This window comes from Eschrichtius robustus, chromosome 14 (genome assembly GCF_028021215.1).
Source record: "Eschrichtius robustus isolate mEscRob2 chromosome 14, mEscRob2.pri, whole genome shotgun sequence".
NCBI lineage: Eukaryota > Metazoa > Chordata > Mammalia > Artiodactyla > Eschrichtiidae > Eschrichtius > Eschrichtius robustus.
Genome location: NC_090837.1, coordinates 7,025,799 through 7,042,054, shown reverse-complemented (window position 1 = coordinate 7,042,054; position 16,256 = coordinate 7,025,799). Strand labels below are relative to the sequence as shown.

General features: G+C 38.5%; 1 protein-coding gene across 5 annotated transcripts in view; it reads right to left on the bottom strand.

The window, feature by feature from the left end:
- Positions 1–16,256, bottom strand: part of SBNO1 (strawberry notch homolog 1) — a 55,370-nt gene that overhangs the window by 10,476 nt on the left and 28,638 nt on the right. For all 5 annotated transcript variants that reach the window (XM_068562313.1, XM_068562315.1, XM_068562314.1 and 2 more), the window contains 13 exons: positions 14,127–14,278; positions 12,243–12,440; positions 11,438–11,605; positions 10,885–11,060; positions 10,284–10,415; positions 8,800–8,935; positions 7,962–8,074; positions 7,800–7,871; positions 7,232–7,331; positions 4,510–4,584; positions 3,681–3,827; positions 3,156–3,250; positions 2,963–3,055 (listed from right to left, as the gene is read on the bottom strand). In XM_068562313.1, coding sequence (XP_068418414.1) covers positions 2,963–3,055; positions 3,156–3,250; positions 3,681–3,827; positions 4,510–4,584; positions 7,232–7,331; positions 7,800–7,871; positions 7,962–8,074; positions 8,800–8,935; positions 10,284–10,415; positions 10,885–11,060; positions 11,438–11,605; positions 12,243–12,440; positions 14,127–14,278 — 1,657 coding nt within the window. The remainder of the gene's footprint in view (positions 1–2,962; positions 3,056–3,155; positions 3,251–3,680; positions 3,828–4,509; positions 4,585–7,231; positions 7,332–7,799; positions 7,872–7,961; positions 8,075–8,799; positions 8,936–10,283; positions 10,416–10,884; positions 11,061–11,437; positions 11,606–12,242; positions 12,441–14,126; positions 14,279–16,256) is intronic.

Genomic DNA, 16,256 nt, shown 5'->3' with positions numbered 1-16,256 from the left:
CATGCAACAGCCACAATGAATGAAGTAGTCCTATAAGTATCAATACAGAAAGCACTCCAAGACTGATTGTTTAGTGAGAAAGGCAATTTAAAGAATGATCGATACTGTATCATAGAATTGGTGTAAAAAAAATAACCAACAACAAATCAACCACCTAAAAGAGTAAATTGTTTCCTATGGCTACAATACATATGCATTAATGCACAGACAATGGTCTGGGAGAATAGACACAAAACTGGTAACGGTGGCTACCTCTGGGAAGGTGGGAAGGGAACCGGGGCTGGGAATCATGGTCAAAAAATTTAGTGTTATCTGTATTTAAATTTTTTCACAAGTGTAATAATGCATTCATGTGTACATAATTCAATTACAGAATTTAAGAAAAAAAAATCCACAAAGAATAGTCAGCAGAGACCACATACGCTCTGCAAAACCTAACATACTTACTACCTGACCCCCGACATAAAAAATTTAGGGATTCCTGCTCTAGAGAGCTTATTTATGGTTTCACCCTGCCTGTGGCATCATCATATTTGGCCTCCTTTACGCAGATCTTGAACCAGGTCTTCATTTACAGTTGGTCACGCCATAAAGGGCTTGGCCAAAAAGTTCGTTCGGGTTTTCGGTAGCATCTTACTGACAAACCAGAACGAACTTTTTGGCCAACCCAATATTTGCAAATAAAAAGTAAAATGTGCTATACACATACAAAGCAATGTTAGTCACAAAAAGAAATGAAGTTATGACACATTCTACAACATGGACGAACCTTGAAAACATTATGCTGAGTGAAAGAAGCCAGACACAACTGTCACATACTGCATGATTCCACTTATACGAGGTACCAAGATATGCAAATTCATAGACAGAAAATAGATCAGAGGTTATCAGGCCAGGGAAAGCTATTGTTTAATGGTGATGTTAGCACAACATTGTGAATATAATTAATGACACTAAATCATACACTTTAAAATGGATAAAATGGCAAACTTTGTTATATATTTTACCATCATTTTAAAAAATTAACAATGTAATATGCCAGAAATCGTTAAATTATATACTTTAGCGAGTGAATTGTACGGTATGTGAATTATATCTCAATAAAGTCGTTAAAGAAAAAGAAATTAAGGAAGAGATAAAAAGAATTCAAGAGAAAATAAATATTAAAAGGCAAGCAAAGATATAACGTATGCATAAGAGAAGTCCCGATAAAGGAGAAATTCAGGGAATAGAATACTAAAAACATTACAAATAAAAGTAATTAAAAAACTTTCTAAAATAAAGATTTGAAACTACATATTGAAAGAGCATATCACATAGCTGAGAATACTGACCAAGACTGACTAATACCAGGATATACTCTAAACTAAATTAAAAAGGGGAAAAAATTAGAGCACCATCAAATTTTGACAGCAGGGACTTCCCTGGTGGCGCAATGGATAAGAATCCACCTGCCAGGCTTCCCCGGTGGCCCAGTGGTTAGGAATCCACCTGCCAGTGCAGGGGACACAGGTTCGAGCCCTGGTCTGGGAAGATCCCACATGCCACAGAGCAACTAAGCCAGTGCGCCACAGCTACTCCCTGTGCTCTAGAGCCCGTGAGCCACAACTACTGAGCCCACGTGCCACAACTACTGAAGCCTGCGCACCTAGAGCCCGTGCTCCATAACAAGAGAAGCCACCGCAATGAGAAGCCTGTGCACCGCAACAAAGAGTAGCCCCTGCTTGCCTCAACTGAAGAAAGCCCGCGCCCAGCAATGAAGCCCCAACGCAGCCAAAAATAAAAATAAATTAATTAAAAAAAAATTTTTTTGACAGCAACTCTATCTCAAAAGAATAAGTAGTAGCATCTTCAAGATATCCAAGAAAAGAAAACGTGAACTAAAGATTTCATGTCTGGTAAAATTTGTCTTTCAAGTACAAAGGCACAAACTTACCAGCATGTAAGAATTCAGGGAGTAATGTTTCCATAAGCCCTTCCTGAATCTACTACAGAATGGGCTTCAGACAAAATAACTAGAGAGATATTAACCTAAGGACTAGTGAGTGAGTGGTGAGCTTTAAATATAAATTAATTACCTGTAGAGCTAAGATTAATTAAGGGTTAAAAGAAGAGTATACTATATAATTGCCATATGTTGACATGCAGAAACAGTATAACTATTTTTTAAATAGCAGAAAGTAAGCTTATGCAAAAAAAGTTATTATTAAAAAAAATTATTTTCAGGAATACTGGGGCATAGTATCCATGATATTTTATCATCCTGTGTGCCCTGAAGAACAGGGATTATTAGTGTGGAAGAAAGAAGACAAAAATATCAGAGAAGAGGTGAGATTAAAATTCCATAGTTTTGATCAGGACAAATAAATATGCATTCATTTGTGTGTGTATATGTATATGTCTAAATGTAAACATGTACACACACGTGCACACACACACAGGCACACTCACACATCCTCTCTCCTTAGCTCTGTCCACAAGCAAATACTAAACCAATGAATGTAGTTACACTAATAACTGAAAACTGAATCTTGAAGACATAAAGCATTATTATGACTAAAGAAGGTCACTCACTATATTATGGAAAAAAAGGGTTCAATTTACTAAGAATACGTAAACTTTTTTTTTTTTTTTTTTTTTTTTGCCTGCACCACGCAGTATGCGGGATCTTAATTCCCTGACCAGGGATCAAACCTGTGCCCCCTGCAGTGGAAGCATGCAATCTGAACCACTGGACCGCCAGGGAAGTCCCCGGTAAGTAATAATTTAAAACTTGCATTAAATAATACTCTTCAAAATGTATTAAATAAAAATATATCACAATTACAGTGATAAATTATTAAAACACAGAAAGCTAAATACAATTGGAAAATCAGCACAAAGCGAACAGATAATTACAACGCTGGCAATGAAAACACATTACATATCTTAACAACTAACATTTAAGGGAAACAAGTCTTACTTGCAATGACAAATAAAAGCCATCATCTGGTCCTGTCAACTCAGCCCAAATCTTGGTAGCTTCCTCCCAGGACATTCCTCTCTCTACACTTATCTGTAAAAAAAATCAGAATAAAATTTAAATTAAACTCACTTCTGAGAATGCTTACCAGAAAATGACATTATACTTGAATGTGCACGTTTTCTAAACTTACCGTGTATAATTCTACATGGCCAGAGGTTGAATATCCTGGAGTCAGAAACTTCTTAACATCACTTTTCCTCACTTTTTCATCTCCAGAACCAAGATCTTGAACAAGAAAAAGCAACATATAAGTATAAAAAAAAATTTCATCAAGAATACATATGACAGGCTTCCCTGGTGGTGCAGTGGTTAAGAATCCGCCTGCCAATGCAGGGGACACGGGTTTGAGCCCTGGTCGGGGAAGATCCCACATGCCGCGGAGCAACTAAGCCCGTGCGCCACAACTACTGAGCCTGCGCTCTAGAGCCCGCGAGCCACAACTACTGAAGCCCGCGCACCTAGAGCCCATGCTCTGCAACGAGAAGCCACGGCAACAAGAAGCCCACGCACGGCAACGAAGAGTAGCTCCCGCTTACTGCAACTAGAGAAACCCCATGTGCAGCAAAGAAAACCCAATGCAGCTAAAAATAAATTAATTAATTAAAAAGAAAAAAAAAAAGAATACATATGATGTTTCAAAGATTTCCCAACTTACCTAAGATTCCCATATCATATCTTCCATTTTTTTTGGCATTTTGGACAACTGCAGTAAGTGTGTCTGCAAAATACTGAAATAACGCATTCTGTTGATGCACCTCCATGCCCAAAATTCTATTCAAGAATTTTCCTATGTTGTTATAATCTGCAACGACAAGATTGTATGAAAGATTTAATGCATTCAAATGGCAATTTTAAAAATTCATTCATCTCAGCCTAGTAAGAGTCTCACTTTCTCCTCTAAGCCTTCCCTCACAACTCCTGTACTGCTCCCAGAACAGGGCTATACTTCGACCACTTCTACTTCTAGCAATTAGCACGGCTACACTACATGCTCAAAAGATGTCTGCCAAGTTGAATTTTTGCATCTTCAGCTTCGCTTATTGAAAGTATGAATACAATTTAGCACAACAGAATGTTAGTTTTCCAACATTAAGTCTTAACTCATAAAGTTTTAAGTGCTGTTAAGTCAGTGAAGCTCAACTTTGGCTGCACAAGTAAGAATGCCCAGGAGCTTCTGGAAAATTACCAATGTCTGAGCTCCTGCCCTGGCTTCAGTACTTTTTAAAAAGCTCAACAGCTGATCATCTACACAACCTGGTTTGAGAACTGCTGCTATGTAGAGAGAAGAGAGATTCAATTTCTTGAATAACCATAGTTATTCATAGCAAAAACCACCCAGAATGCTCTGTGAGCACTCAGTAATGAGGGATTGAGACCTACAGACTTGAAGCTTCCCCTTCAAGTTGACGAAAGCATAAAGAACAAAACGGGCTATAATGATACAGCAACAGTTATGAACATACATACAGAAGTCATACCATTACCTTTATCTAGAGTAAGAATTCCTGAACGATCTTCTACATTTATCAGGCCAACTCCTATCAGTCCTTGTCGAACATCTATAATAAAACAAATTTATAAAAAACCTTATAGCCCAGGGCTTCCCTGGTGGCGCAGTGGTTAAGAATCCGCCTGCCAATGCAGGGGACATGGGTTCAAGCCCTGGTCTGGGAAGATCCCACATGCCGTGGAGCAACTAGGCCCATGTGCCACAACTACTGAGCCTGCGCTCTAGAGCCCACGAACCACAACTATTGGAGCCCGCGCGCCTAGAGCCTGTGCTCCACAAGAGAAGCCACTGCAGTGAGAAACCCACTCGCCACAACTAGAGAAAGCCTGCGCACAGCAACGAAGACCCAATACAGCCAAAAATAAAATCAATTTAAAAAACAAAACCTTATAGCCCAAATAACTCAATGAGCTGTTACCTGACTAATCAAACTAGATCAAGTTCTAGCATATAAGACACAGTCTATGTATCTTCCATAGTTCCTATTAGCTGAATTAAATGGAACCCACAGCCCCTAAAGATCTTTAGACACTTCAAAATTCTAGAGTACTCAAACCACACATCATATTTTATTGTTTCACTAAAACGTCGTATCTTTCCAACAACAACCCTTGGCGGTGGAGATCCTAGGCTACGAAGCTGTCACCCACAGAATCTAAACAACTTTGAACATACAGCAGGATACTGATTAAATAATTTATGTAAGGAAATAATCATGCTTCCTTCCCAAACGTTACCTATCAGTATTGACAAGGCGATGCAGAAGATAAGCAACATATATAACTGTCAACATGTTCTGAATTACGTTACTAAGAGGACAGTTTATAAAACTTTTGAAAAGTATTTGTGTCCAGGCTCCAACCCAGACTTACAGCAAGAAGGGTTTAAGAAAGAGAAAAGGATCAATAGGAAGCATAATTATATCCTATTTACACATTTATTTAATCAGCTAGACTGCTACATGCTCAAAATGTGTAGATTCTGCAGGTGACAACTCTGTAGCCAAAGAGCTCCAATGCAAAAAATCCTCATTTTGGGAACCCATCCTATGGGAGGAAATTACCTGAATAGAAGGATAGCTGCTATAATTCCAGCACTGTTTGTGATGCAAAAAAATGAAAACCACTTGAACATCAATAAGGGAGAAACTGAAGAAACTGTTACATAAGCTAGATGTAGAATATTACACAACTGTTAAAATATGTGTTAGTGGGGCTTCCCTGGTGGTGCAGTGGTTGGGAGTCTGCCTGCCAATGCAGGGGACACGGGTTCGAGCCCTGGTCTGGGAAGATCCCACATGCCACGGAGCAACTAAGCCCGTGAGCCACAACTGCTGAGCCTGCGCGTCTGGAGCCTGTGCTCCGCAACGGGAGAGGCCACGATGGTGAGAGGCCCACGCACCGCAATGAAGAGTGGCCCCCGCTTGCCGCAACTGGAGAAAGCCCTCGCACAGAAACGAAGACCCAACACAGCCAAAAATAAATCAATAAATTAATTAATTAAAAAAAAAAAAAGACCTTGTTTTTTAAAAAAAAAAAAAAAATGTGTTAGTACTATAGCTATTGATTTGTAAGGGATGCCTGTGATGTACCAAGTGAGAAAAGTACGTTGCAAGTAATATTAACATTTTTTTTAAAAAAAGCTCTGTGTTTAGACAAACGGACAAAGGTGTGTTAAGGCTGCCCTTGTTCAGATTGTCAACATTTGTAACCTCAGCAGGTGAGATTGGTAGGTAGTAGGTAGTTTAAGGAGAGGGTATGGGCTCCTCATTATTCACTTTTAGATTGTTTTCATCACTTATAATGAATAAATAACATGTAATTTTTTAGAATTAGAAATAAATTGGGGAGTTGTTTTTGACAATCCCTCTAATGACCAAATAAAAAGAAAATAAGAGGGAACGAAAGGGAAAGGGAGGAAAAGAACAGGGCCAAGACTTTATTGGTTTTTTGTGTTGTTAAATGCCATCAGTGATTATAAGCCCCTGCCAGCTAGGTCAATATGGACTGTTACCAACACTAAACACCGGCTCAACTGGAAAGGACTTCCTAGTAAAACGTGTTAACTCTAGAAGGATAATGTTTCCAATACCTTACATCTGTTTATTCTCCAAAATATTTTCATAGTTTGCTGAACTACTGAAATCACCCAGACTACTAATATTAATGGGGTAAAATCTATTCTTCAGATTTGCAAGATACATCTAAGAATTTCTATAGCACTACTTAGGACTTTTTTTTAAATATAAAAATTTCTACATACACACAAATGTAAAGAGAATATTCTATGGACCACAGGTACCCAGCACCCAGTTTTAACAACTGTTAATACACGGCCAGTTTTGTTTTATCTGTACCTCCACTAGCCCCCACAGATTATTTACCTAGGTACTTTAAATTTTAAAAGCTATTTGGCACATTTTCAAATTAATCTAACAAAACCATTTTTCCTCTAGTAATCTAGTATTAAAACAACATGCAAAAAACTCTGTCAACAGTAAAAACACTTCACCTGAATGAAATTTAATAAATCTACTGCTTATTATATCAATTTAGGCGTCTGGTAACTATCAATTTCTAAATTTTATACATTTTATGTCCAAAGAAAACTAAAAACAACAGCACGTGTTCGAATGAGTTTTAGTACCTTCTTGCCAGTACTCATTTTCCTTTGTTATGATTATTTTTAAAAGTTACCTTTAAAGAATTCTCCAGGATAGTCTGGAGGTGGTGATACCATAGGAGAATCTAGGTTTACAATGGATTTCATGACAATTTCTAAAGCATTTCTTCCGTACTGCAATAAAAAACAAATAAATTTAACAAGTTTCAGCATTTAGATACTCTTCAATCACATGACCAAGTGAATGCTATAAAAACTATTATTGTACCAAAGAGTCAAAAATAGCAGGACTCAATTATTTTTATATATATTTTACACTGCCTAGTGCCTCATTCACACCTTTGTACACAGCAGGCATTCCATAAATAAACAACTTTCTTTACTTCTGGGAACTCACACTTCATGCAGCCACAAGTATTTATTATAATCTTATATTCCAATAGGAATGAGAAGATGATTATATTGCACAGTTGATCACCAAAGATCTAACTGCCATGTGTCTTACAGGACTAGCCATGATTTTATAGCAAAACCATATGAGGAGGCAGCTTTAAGTTTTAAACAGCAACCACTTTCCCTTTCTGTTCCTTACAAACACCGTACACTGCAATCATTTTTCAGATAGTGAAAGCTGAAATGTACCTTATTATCAAAGTTGAACCTACTCAGATCTCTGGATTCTGTTGCTCTTCTGTCTCCATGTGTAAGCGCACCCTATCCAAACATAAAATCTCCAATCAAGGCACAGAAGACAGGTTAACATACATCATCTTTTACACACATCTATATAACTCAAAAACTTACCAAACTCTCAAGTCTTTTAGCAACAATAGATGCAAATCTTTGTTCTCCTGCCAATTCAGAAATCAGAAAGACATATTCCGGAGCAGTAACTTGGTTTGATCTATGAGTTCGTCCTGTAATGACATTAAAAAAAAAAAAAATCGCTGATTGTGTTCTCTAGATATTAGTATTCTGAGACCTATTCCCAGCACTTAACAGTAAGCTGGTATCCAGAAATCTTTAAACCAGAGGAAAAATTAAAGAACGTAATATTACCCTAACTCCCCAAAAGGCACAAAATCAAAAACGCCAACTTGAACAACATCTGTATTCAGAACAATACTCCCACTTACGGGGGAGCAGAAACTACCATAAACTTATTAAATGATAAACACATTACTGGTGCTACCCCAGTTTGGTTGACCACAATGTTGCTGATGCACAGCTGCTCTGGATTCTCCCAAAATTGTTGTTGTTGTTTTTTTAAATCACCAGGTCACAGGGACATGAAGATGGAAGGGAAGGGAGGAGCAATGTGCCCTCAATGAAGCTACCGGGGGTTGAAAAAGACATCAAGTGGCAGTTGCTCTGACATGGATAACATCCTTGGAGATCTACAATGAAGATACTCCTGAAGAGCCCCATTCTTGAATATAATGCCAGAAAGCCCTATTGTAGGTCTTTTACAGCTTTTAAAACAGCCAAAAAATAAATTCATGATGCCTTCTATATTTTAAGGTATATGCAATACACAAACATCTCCAAAACCTACATATATGTCAAGTTTTAGTATATCTAGCATTAAAATATTTCCCCAGTAATTCCTGGCTATGAAGTGAAACTCAGTGTAGGAACTTACCAAACTGCTGAATTGCTCTATCAGCACTCCATGGTAATTCCAGAGTCATGTGAACTCTTCGCCTTTGATTTTTAGCTCTCCTATCTGCTTGTAATGAAATACCTGAGCTGGCAGCTTCTGAGATGATAGCAATATTCTGTATCAAATGTAAGGAGAAAAAAACAAAAGATCACTTCTGCACAAAGACAGGTGGGGAAACATCCACCAACACATATTCTCCTTCACTTCCTAACCCTCAGTTTTAGCTGTACATGGTTACAAGGACACCCAGAATCAAGATTACATTTCCCAGTCTCCCTTACAGCTAAGTGTGGGCACACTCCAGCCAGTAGGTCACATGAACAACGTCCACGAAATGTCCCTAATCAAAGATATGCCCTTCCCCTCCTCTTTTTTTCTCTCTGCTGGCTGAAATGTAGAGGTGTAATGACTGAACCTGAAATATGGAAGTAACTAGGAAATGGAAGGCCACATATTAAAGGAACAAGACAGAAGAGACCTAGACTTCAAGGGGTCATACCAGTCCTGGTCTACCTACTCAAACTTGTACATGAGAGAAATGAACTTCCACTTTAAGTGAATATGATTTTGGATTTTCTGTCACTTAACAGCCAAATCTGATCCCAACTAATACAATTTCTAATGCACATGGGCCTAAATTACTAATGAAACAAGTACTTAAAACAACTGATAATATCTCTACCTATAATCTTTAAAATATGTAACATGAGCTTTTAAATACATTTAAAAGACAACTTTGATAATGGTAATAACTACCATCTATTTTCTAGTTGCAGAGGCAAAAAAATTTTGAAATACAAAGTAAAATGTGGATAAAGAGATAAGATTTTATTCTACTTCTTTTAGATTAAGGAAGGAGGTTGAAGTGGTGCTCCTACCTATTTTTTAGCAAAACGCTTATAGCAATTCCGACTAGATGGAGAAAGAACTGATTTGAGAATCTGAAAATTGATGAAGTTTACTTAACAGTAAGAGCATACAGAAAGGGCCTCTGAAGGTGACCACAACCTCTGCAGTGGTCAGTTACGCAAGTGAAATCTACGACCATTCAGAGTAAATCATCTCAATAGGACATGGCAGAGCAAGACAATAAACAGCAAAATCAAAGGATCCTAGTAATCTGGGCATGCTTAAATATATTTCTAGACTCAAAATTACACTGACACTAGGGTGTAGCATTGGATGACCTGAGAGAACACAATTTAATATTCTGATTAAAGACTTCAAAGGCCTCCAAAGCTATCAAGAGCTACATCTAATTCTGTGCACAAAACACCACATTCGATTTATAAGAAAATAATGAAAACATGTAAAATGTTCAGTGATTATGTGTAATTACTTAAAAAAAAAATAGAGTAAGAACATTCAACAGACATGATTTATATTAAAAGAAAAAACCTAAAGATTAATCTAAACGTATGGGCATCATTCCTTTCGCCAAAAAGCATCCCAGAAAAACATACCTTATCTCCATCCATAAATCTTTGTTTTTCCGTGATATTTAGTATTTCCACAGGGACGTCAAGTTCAGATCTTGACTCATAAGATATACTTCCATCATCATTGCTTACAACCCTCCCCTTGCGGCCAGTCATCTGCAAAGCCAAACAGTGACACTTACAATTAACGTAGCTGACTATGGTGCATGAAGCTCAGGGCTCCCATCATAGAAACTTGGTGGGAGATGAAAGGGATAATGAAGGCAGCATGTACTGTGCAACCTGTCCTGCACCAGGCGCTGGGGGAGAGAGAACATTGCAACACAGTGCCTGGTTCTGAAAAGTTCAAATTCCAGTGGAGAAAACAGACATGCGGCAATGATAACAAAGCCTGCGTGACAGGTGCGATACCAGAGATCCGTGTCTTGGGGCAGATACTCAAGATACTAGGGGCAGGAATTTACTTGCTCTAGGATGACAACTAGAGTAGAACAAGGGTTCTAAGATCTAAGAGAGGATATTAGATAATTATATGATGATACCAAATATATCACTTATTCTAAAGGGTTTGAAAGTGGCAAAAAATTACCTAGAAGAGACACAGCCCTGATCAAGTCATATTTACCTCAGCAACGTTCTCAGGGCCACCAAGTTCATCAATAAGTTCATCCAGGGTATTAGGAGGGAGGTCTTCAGCTAATTTTTCTAGTTTATCAAGTAGGTCTTTCTTCATCTGCTGGGCCCTTTCCACAGCATCCTGACTTGTTATAAGGCTATTGTTGCTGTTGGTGTTACTGTTAGCTAGATAAAGTACATTTGTTAAAAATCAGGACAAAGTTTAAATATTTGTTTTGTCTAAAAGTACATTTCAGGGCTTCCCTGGTGGCGCAGTGGTTGAGAATCTGCCTGCCAATGCAGGGGACACGGGTTCGAGCCCTGGTCTGGGAAGATCCCATGCCGCGGAGCAACTGGGCCCGTGAGCCACAACTACTGAGCCTGCGCGTCTGGAGCCTGTGCTCGGCAACAAGATAGGCCGCAATAGTGAGAGGCCCGCTTGCCGCAACTAGAGAAAGCCCTCGCACAGAAACGAAGACGCAACACAGCCAAAATAAATAAATAGCATTCCCTTTAAAAAAAAAAGTACATTTCACAGACAAAGCAAGCTTCCACGTGGATACCTGGTGCACTGTTAGGAGCAGGTGAAATTACTGGCGTAGAAGAAAAACTAGGTCGTTTTGATCCAAGACCTGATGCTAATAAGGCACTTTGAATAGAATCTGGATCTATACTTCTCTTTTTTTTTTTATCTTTGTTTTTCTTGTGGTCCTTTCTGATTAACCAGGGATCTGAAAATTAAGGAAAGACATGTATCAAATCATTTGTTAACACAAGTACAGAATTTCCAAAGGAAACACCGTTGAGTTTTTTTGTACTGTTGAGTGACAACTTGTAAACCACCACCCAACTTCAGATATGCAGTACACCCATACACCATGAGGTAAATTCCATGGTTTGAGGTTAAATATAAGTGCACAAAATTGAGGTCATGATCTCACATAAATGTGCTGAACCTCCAGAAGACAGACAAGCTTGGAGCTCCCACCAAGCAAAGATTAGAATCTGTGTGATGATTTCTACAGGAAAAAAAAGGTTTTAGTACAATACCCCATTTCAAATACACAGAAATAGGGACTTCCCTGGTGGTCCAGCGATTAAGAATCTGCCTTCCAATTGCAGAGGATGCAGGTTCGATCCCTGGTCAGGGAACTAAGACCCCACATACCACAGAGCAACTAAGCCCGTGCACCGCAACTACAGCTCATGTGCTCTGCCGCCTGCATGCCACTAGAGAGAAGCCTGCACGCCGCAACAAAAGATCCCGCCTGTTGCAACTAAGACCCAACGCAGCCAAAAATAAATAAATAAACAAATACATAGAAATAACTATCCTTTAGTTTACATTTAATAGATTCATGAACTCACCATCTTCATCATCCTCACTAGACTCATCTCTAAATGGGTTGAAATCATCGTCATCTCCAGAACTCATGTTTTTAGAGCTCTCGTAGTCGCTTTCTTCATTATCGGAGGCATCAGATTCACTTCCACTATCATCAGAACTGCTACCAGTAAGGCCACCTATTTTTCGTGCTTTTTTGGATTCTCGAGTTATTTCTTCACCTATCCTCAAACCCCAAACAAGAGAGTCAGCCCAAACACACTGTTCTAAAGATCCAGGAAGTTACATTTAGTTCATGAACTAATACACTTAGTTAACTCAAATGAGAAATGCAGAAAAAAAGCATTTGTGTAAGTATATAAGAACAATTAAAAATTCATAAACAAGAGCTAGCCTTTTGGATTCCTATAAGAAATCAGGTTATATTCAATTATTCTTAAGAAGAAATCAGGTACATAAGTACCAATGCAAGACAGCCTTCAAGTGCACAAGTTTCAAAATAAACATCTCAAGACAACAGAGATGAAACAGAATCTATGGCATTGTCACAATTTGTGTATCAGGTTGAGAGATGAGGCCTAATAATTACAGATTTATAAAATATGCAAATACTTCATGGAATACTAAAAAAACTAACCTATAAAAACTACATTTTTAAAAGTCAAACAAGGTGCTGATCTGAATTATCTTACTGAATATTCATAAAAGATATCTGGAATAAACCAACCAAAACTAAGCAGAACATTAAAATGTTCACGTATTAATGATGGTGAGAACATAATTCAAAAAAGGGAAACATGACCATCTGTCTATCTGACCACTCTAAGATGTTACTGACTCTAGGACTCAGCATTACTTTTTGTGCCACTAAAATAAAAAAATACTGTCAATTATATTATAATAGCCAACCTACTTTCAGGCATATTAAAAATGTAAGGGAAAAAAAAGCATTTCTTAGAACAGATGAAATGTAACATTAAAGTGTCAGGCACTGTGTTTAGAACACACAGTATGATAGTCTTCACAATATAATGAGTTATTATCACCATTTTAGAGAAAGAGAGCCTGAGAAGTTAACTTCTGAAAGTCAAAGAGCTTACTTAGTAATAAGCACCTAAACACAAATCCAAGTTTGCATTATTATAAAATGTCTAACAAACAAAGATGAGTGTATTCCTAATAATTAAATAATAAACTAACAGAAGTCTCTTTAAAGAAGACTATATAAACACACACTCCACACACCCATACACACACACCCATACACACACACACACACACACACACACACACACACACACACACACACACACACACACACACACACACACACACACACACACACACACACACACACACACCATTGACAACAGAAAGGCCCGGATTTTGGTTCCCCATTTATCACCCAGTAGTTGTGCCAACCTGGGGATATCGCTTTAACCATTTAGTCTTTCTGTGCCTTAGTTTCCTCTGTCTATAAAACTGACAAAATAAAAACTACTTTCATATGGATCTCTTGCAGGTTGAATGAGATCATGTGTGGGCAGTGCTCAACACAGTGCCTACTCAGCACCAGTCAAATCGTTAAAGCCCCAATTTAAAATGGGATTACTTGTGTATTCAAAAACTACATGAGCCAAGGGAATTCCCTGGTGGTCCAGTGGTTAGGACTCTGTGCTTTCACGGCCATGGCCCAGGGTTCAATCCCTGGTCAGGGAACTAAGATTCCGCAAGCCATGTGGTGTGGCCATAAAAATAAATAAATAAAGACACTTCCTTAAAAAAAATAAACAAAAACAAAACTACACGAGCCAATTCAAGGAAGGCAGTACATTCCCAAAATACAGCTTGCATCAAGATGCTCAAATTTATACTACTTCCAGCACCATTTAAAGGAAAGTACCCACCTTTCCGCTTCTTTATTTTATTTTCCTTACAAGGACTATCTCTTGGTGAGCTGTTGTTACTTGGAGCTGTCAAATCGATTCCTAGCAAACTATAAAGTTTCTTCCTGTCTGGAGCAGGGAAGTGTTTTTCAATGAGTGACTGCAACACTCCTCTGTTCGAAGAGAGAAAAAAGTGACAGTTAGTGGCTCAGTATGCAAAATAGTTTATCATATATGAAGTCTTACTGAATGTATTTGTTTAAAATAAGTATACTTTATTAGCAGCATTTCCAAACTGGATATCAAAAGTAGGTTAGCTCCACGTAATTGTAAAGCTGGCTTAGGAACTCAGCACCAATGGTTCCTGATTCTTTTTCAGAACTGCTGCACAGAGGAAGACTCCATGAAGAAAAACTGAACATCAGTGACTTGAGTCAAAAAGTGATTCAAGGGCTTCCCTGGTGGCGCAGTGGCTGAGAGTCTGCCTGCCAATGCAGGGGACACGGGTTCGAGCCGTGGTCCGGGAGGATCCCACATGCCGCGGAGCGGCTAAGCCCGTGTGCCACAACTACTGAGCCTGCGCGTCTGGAGCCGTGCTCCGCAACAAGAGGCTGCGACAGTGAGAGGCCCGTGCACCACGATGAAGAGTGGCCCCCGCTCGCCACAACTGGAGAAAGCCCTCGCACAGAAACGAAGAACCAACACAGCCAAAAATAAATAAATAAATTTATTTATTTATTTATTTTTATAAAAAGTGATTCAGAAGAGTTGGATTCTGAATGTAAAGGACTTTAACAATCCTTTAACCAATTTATTTCACATATATTTTCCATTTTCAGGTACATGCAAGAGTTACAAATAGTAAAATCTATGTCTTACTAAAAATACATTTGGGGCTTCCCTGGTGGCGCAGTGGTTGGGAATCCGCCTGCCAATGCAGGGGACACAGGTTCGAGCCCTGGTCTGGGAGGATCCCACATGCTGCGGAGCAATGGAGCCCATGCGCCACAACTGCTGAGCCTGCGCTCTAGAGCCCTCAAGCCAGCCACAACTACTGAGCCCGCGTGCCACAACTACTGAAGCCCACGTGCCTGGAGCCCGTGCTCTGCAGCGGGAGAGGCTGCCGCAATGTGAGGCCTGTGTGCTGCAGCGAGGAGTGGCCCCCGCTAGCCGCAGCTGGAGAGGGCCTGCGCGCAGCAATGAAGACACAACACAGCCAAGAAAAAATTTTAAAAATAAATAAAAATGAAATAAAATAAATTTTTAAAAAATAAAATGTACGTTTTATTCAATCTTACAAAATACTGATAATCCAGCTCAAATGAATTTTAATATTCTAGGCCAAGACTGTCCAACTGAAATATACTGCAAGCCAAGCACAATTTTTACACTTTCTAGTAGCTACATTAAAAAGTAAAAGAAAACTTGTGAAACTAACTTTAATATTTTATTTAACTTATCACTTTAAAATGTAATCAATGAAATGTTTTACATTATATTTCTTTAAGTCTTTGAAACCTGGTGTCTATTTCATACTTAAAGGTCATCTCAATTTGGACTAGCCACTTCAACTGCTTAATAGCCCCCTGTGACTAGCGCCTATCATTTTAGAGGCAATACTAGGCAGGCAAGCACAGGAAAGATACAGATTAGCAGGTGCCTGTTTTGCTTTTAAAAGTAGTTTTAAATTATATCTATCTTAAAAGGAGCCACCTGAATGTGTCCCCTAAGGCAAAAGATAGCATGGCAGCAAAAGTTATTTTGTTAAATTTTGCTACCAGAGTTAGAACTGTCTGTTAGGCAAACAAACTGAAAAACAGTGTCTAAAAACATTTTTAAAATCTCTTTTGACTATCTCAGGATTACTTGCAATGTTTATATTAGAGCATACTAAATTGGGGCAAACTAAACTATATTGCTCCTCTGGATAATGGTAGTTTCCAATACACAAAGCCAAAACAAAACTGAATATCTTAAACCAAGCTGTCAGATTTCCAAGATGCACAAAACAAACAAAAATCAAGCCCTTCTGTTAGTCCAAACACTGGACATAATATTGTCAAAATACTTAACATTTCAGCATTTCTATGTTATTGTTTTCCAATAGACATATTGTTATGCATACACAGGACTGTAAAAACTAAAATCAGG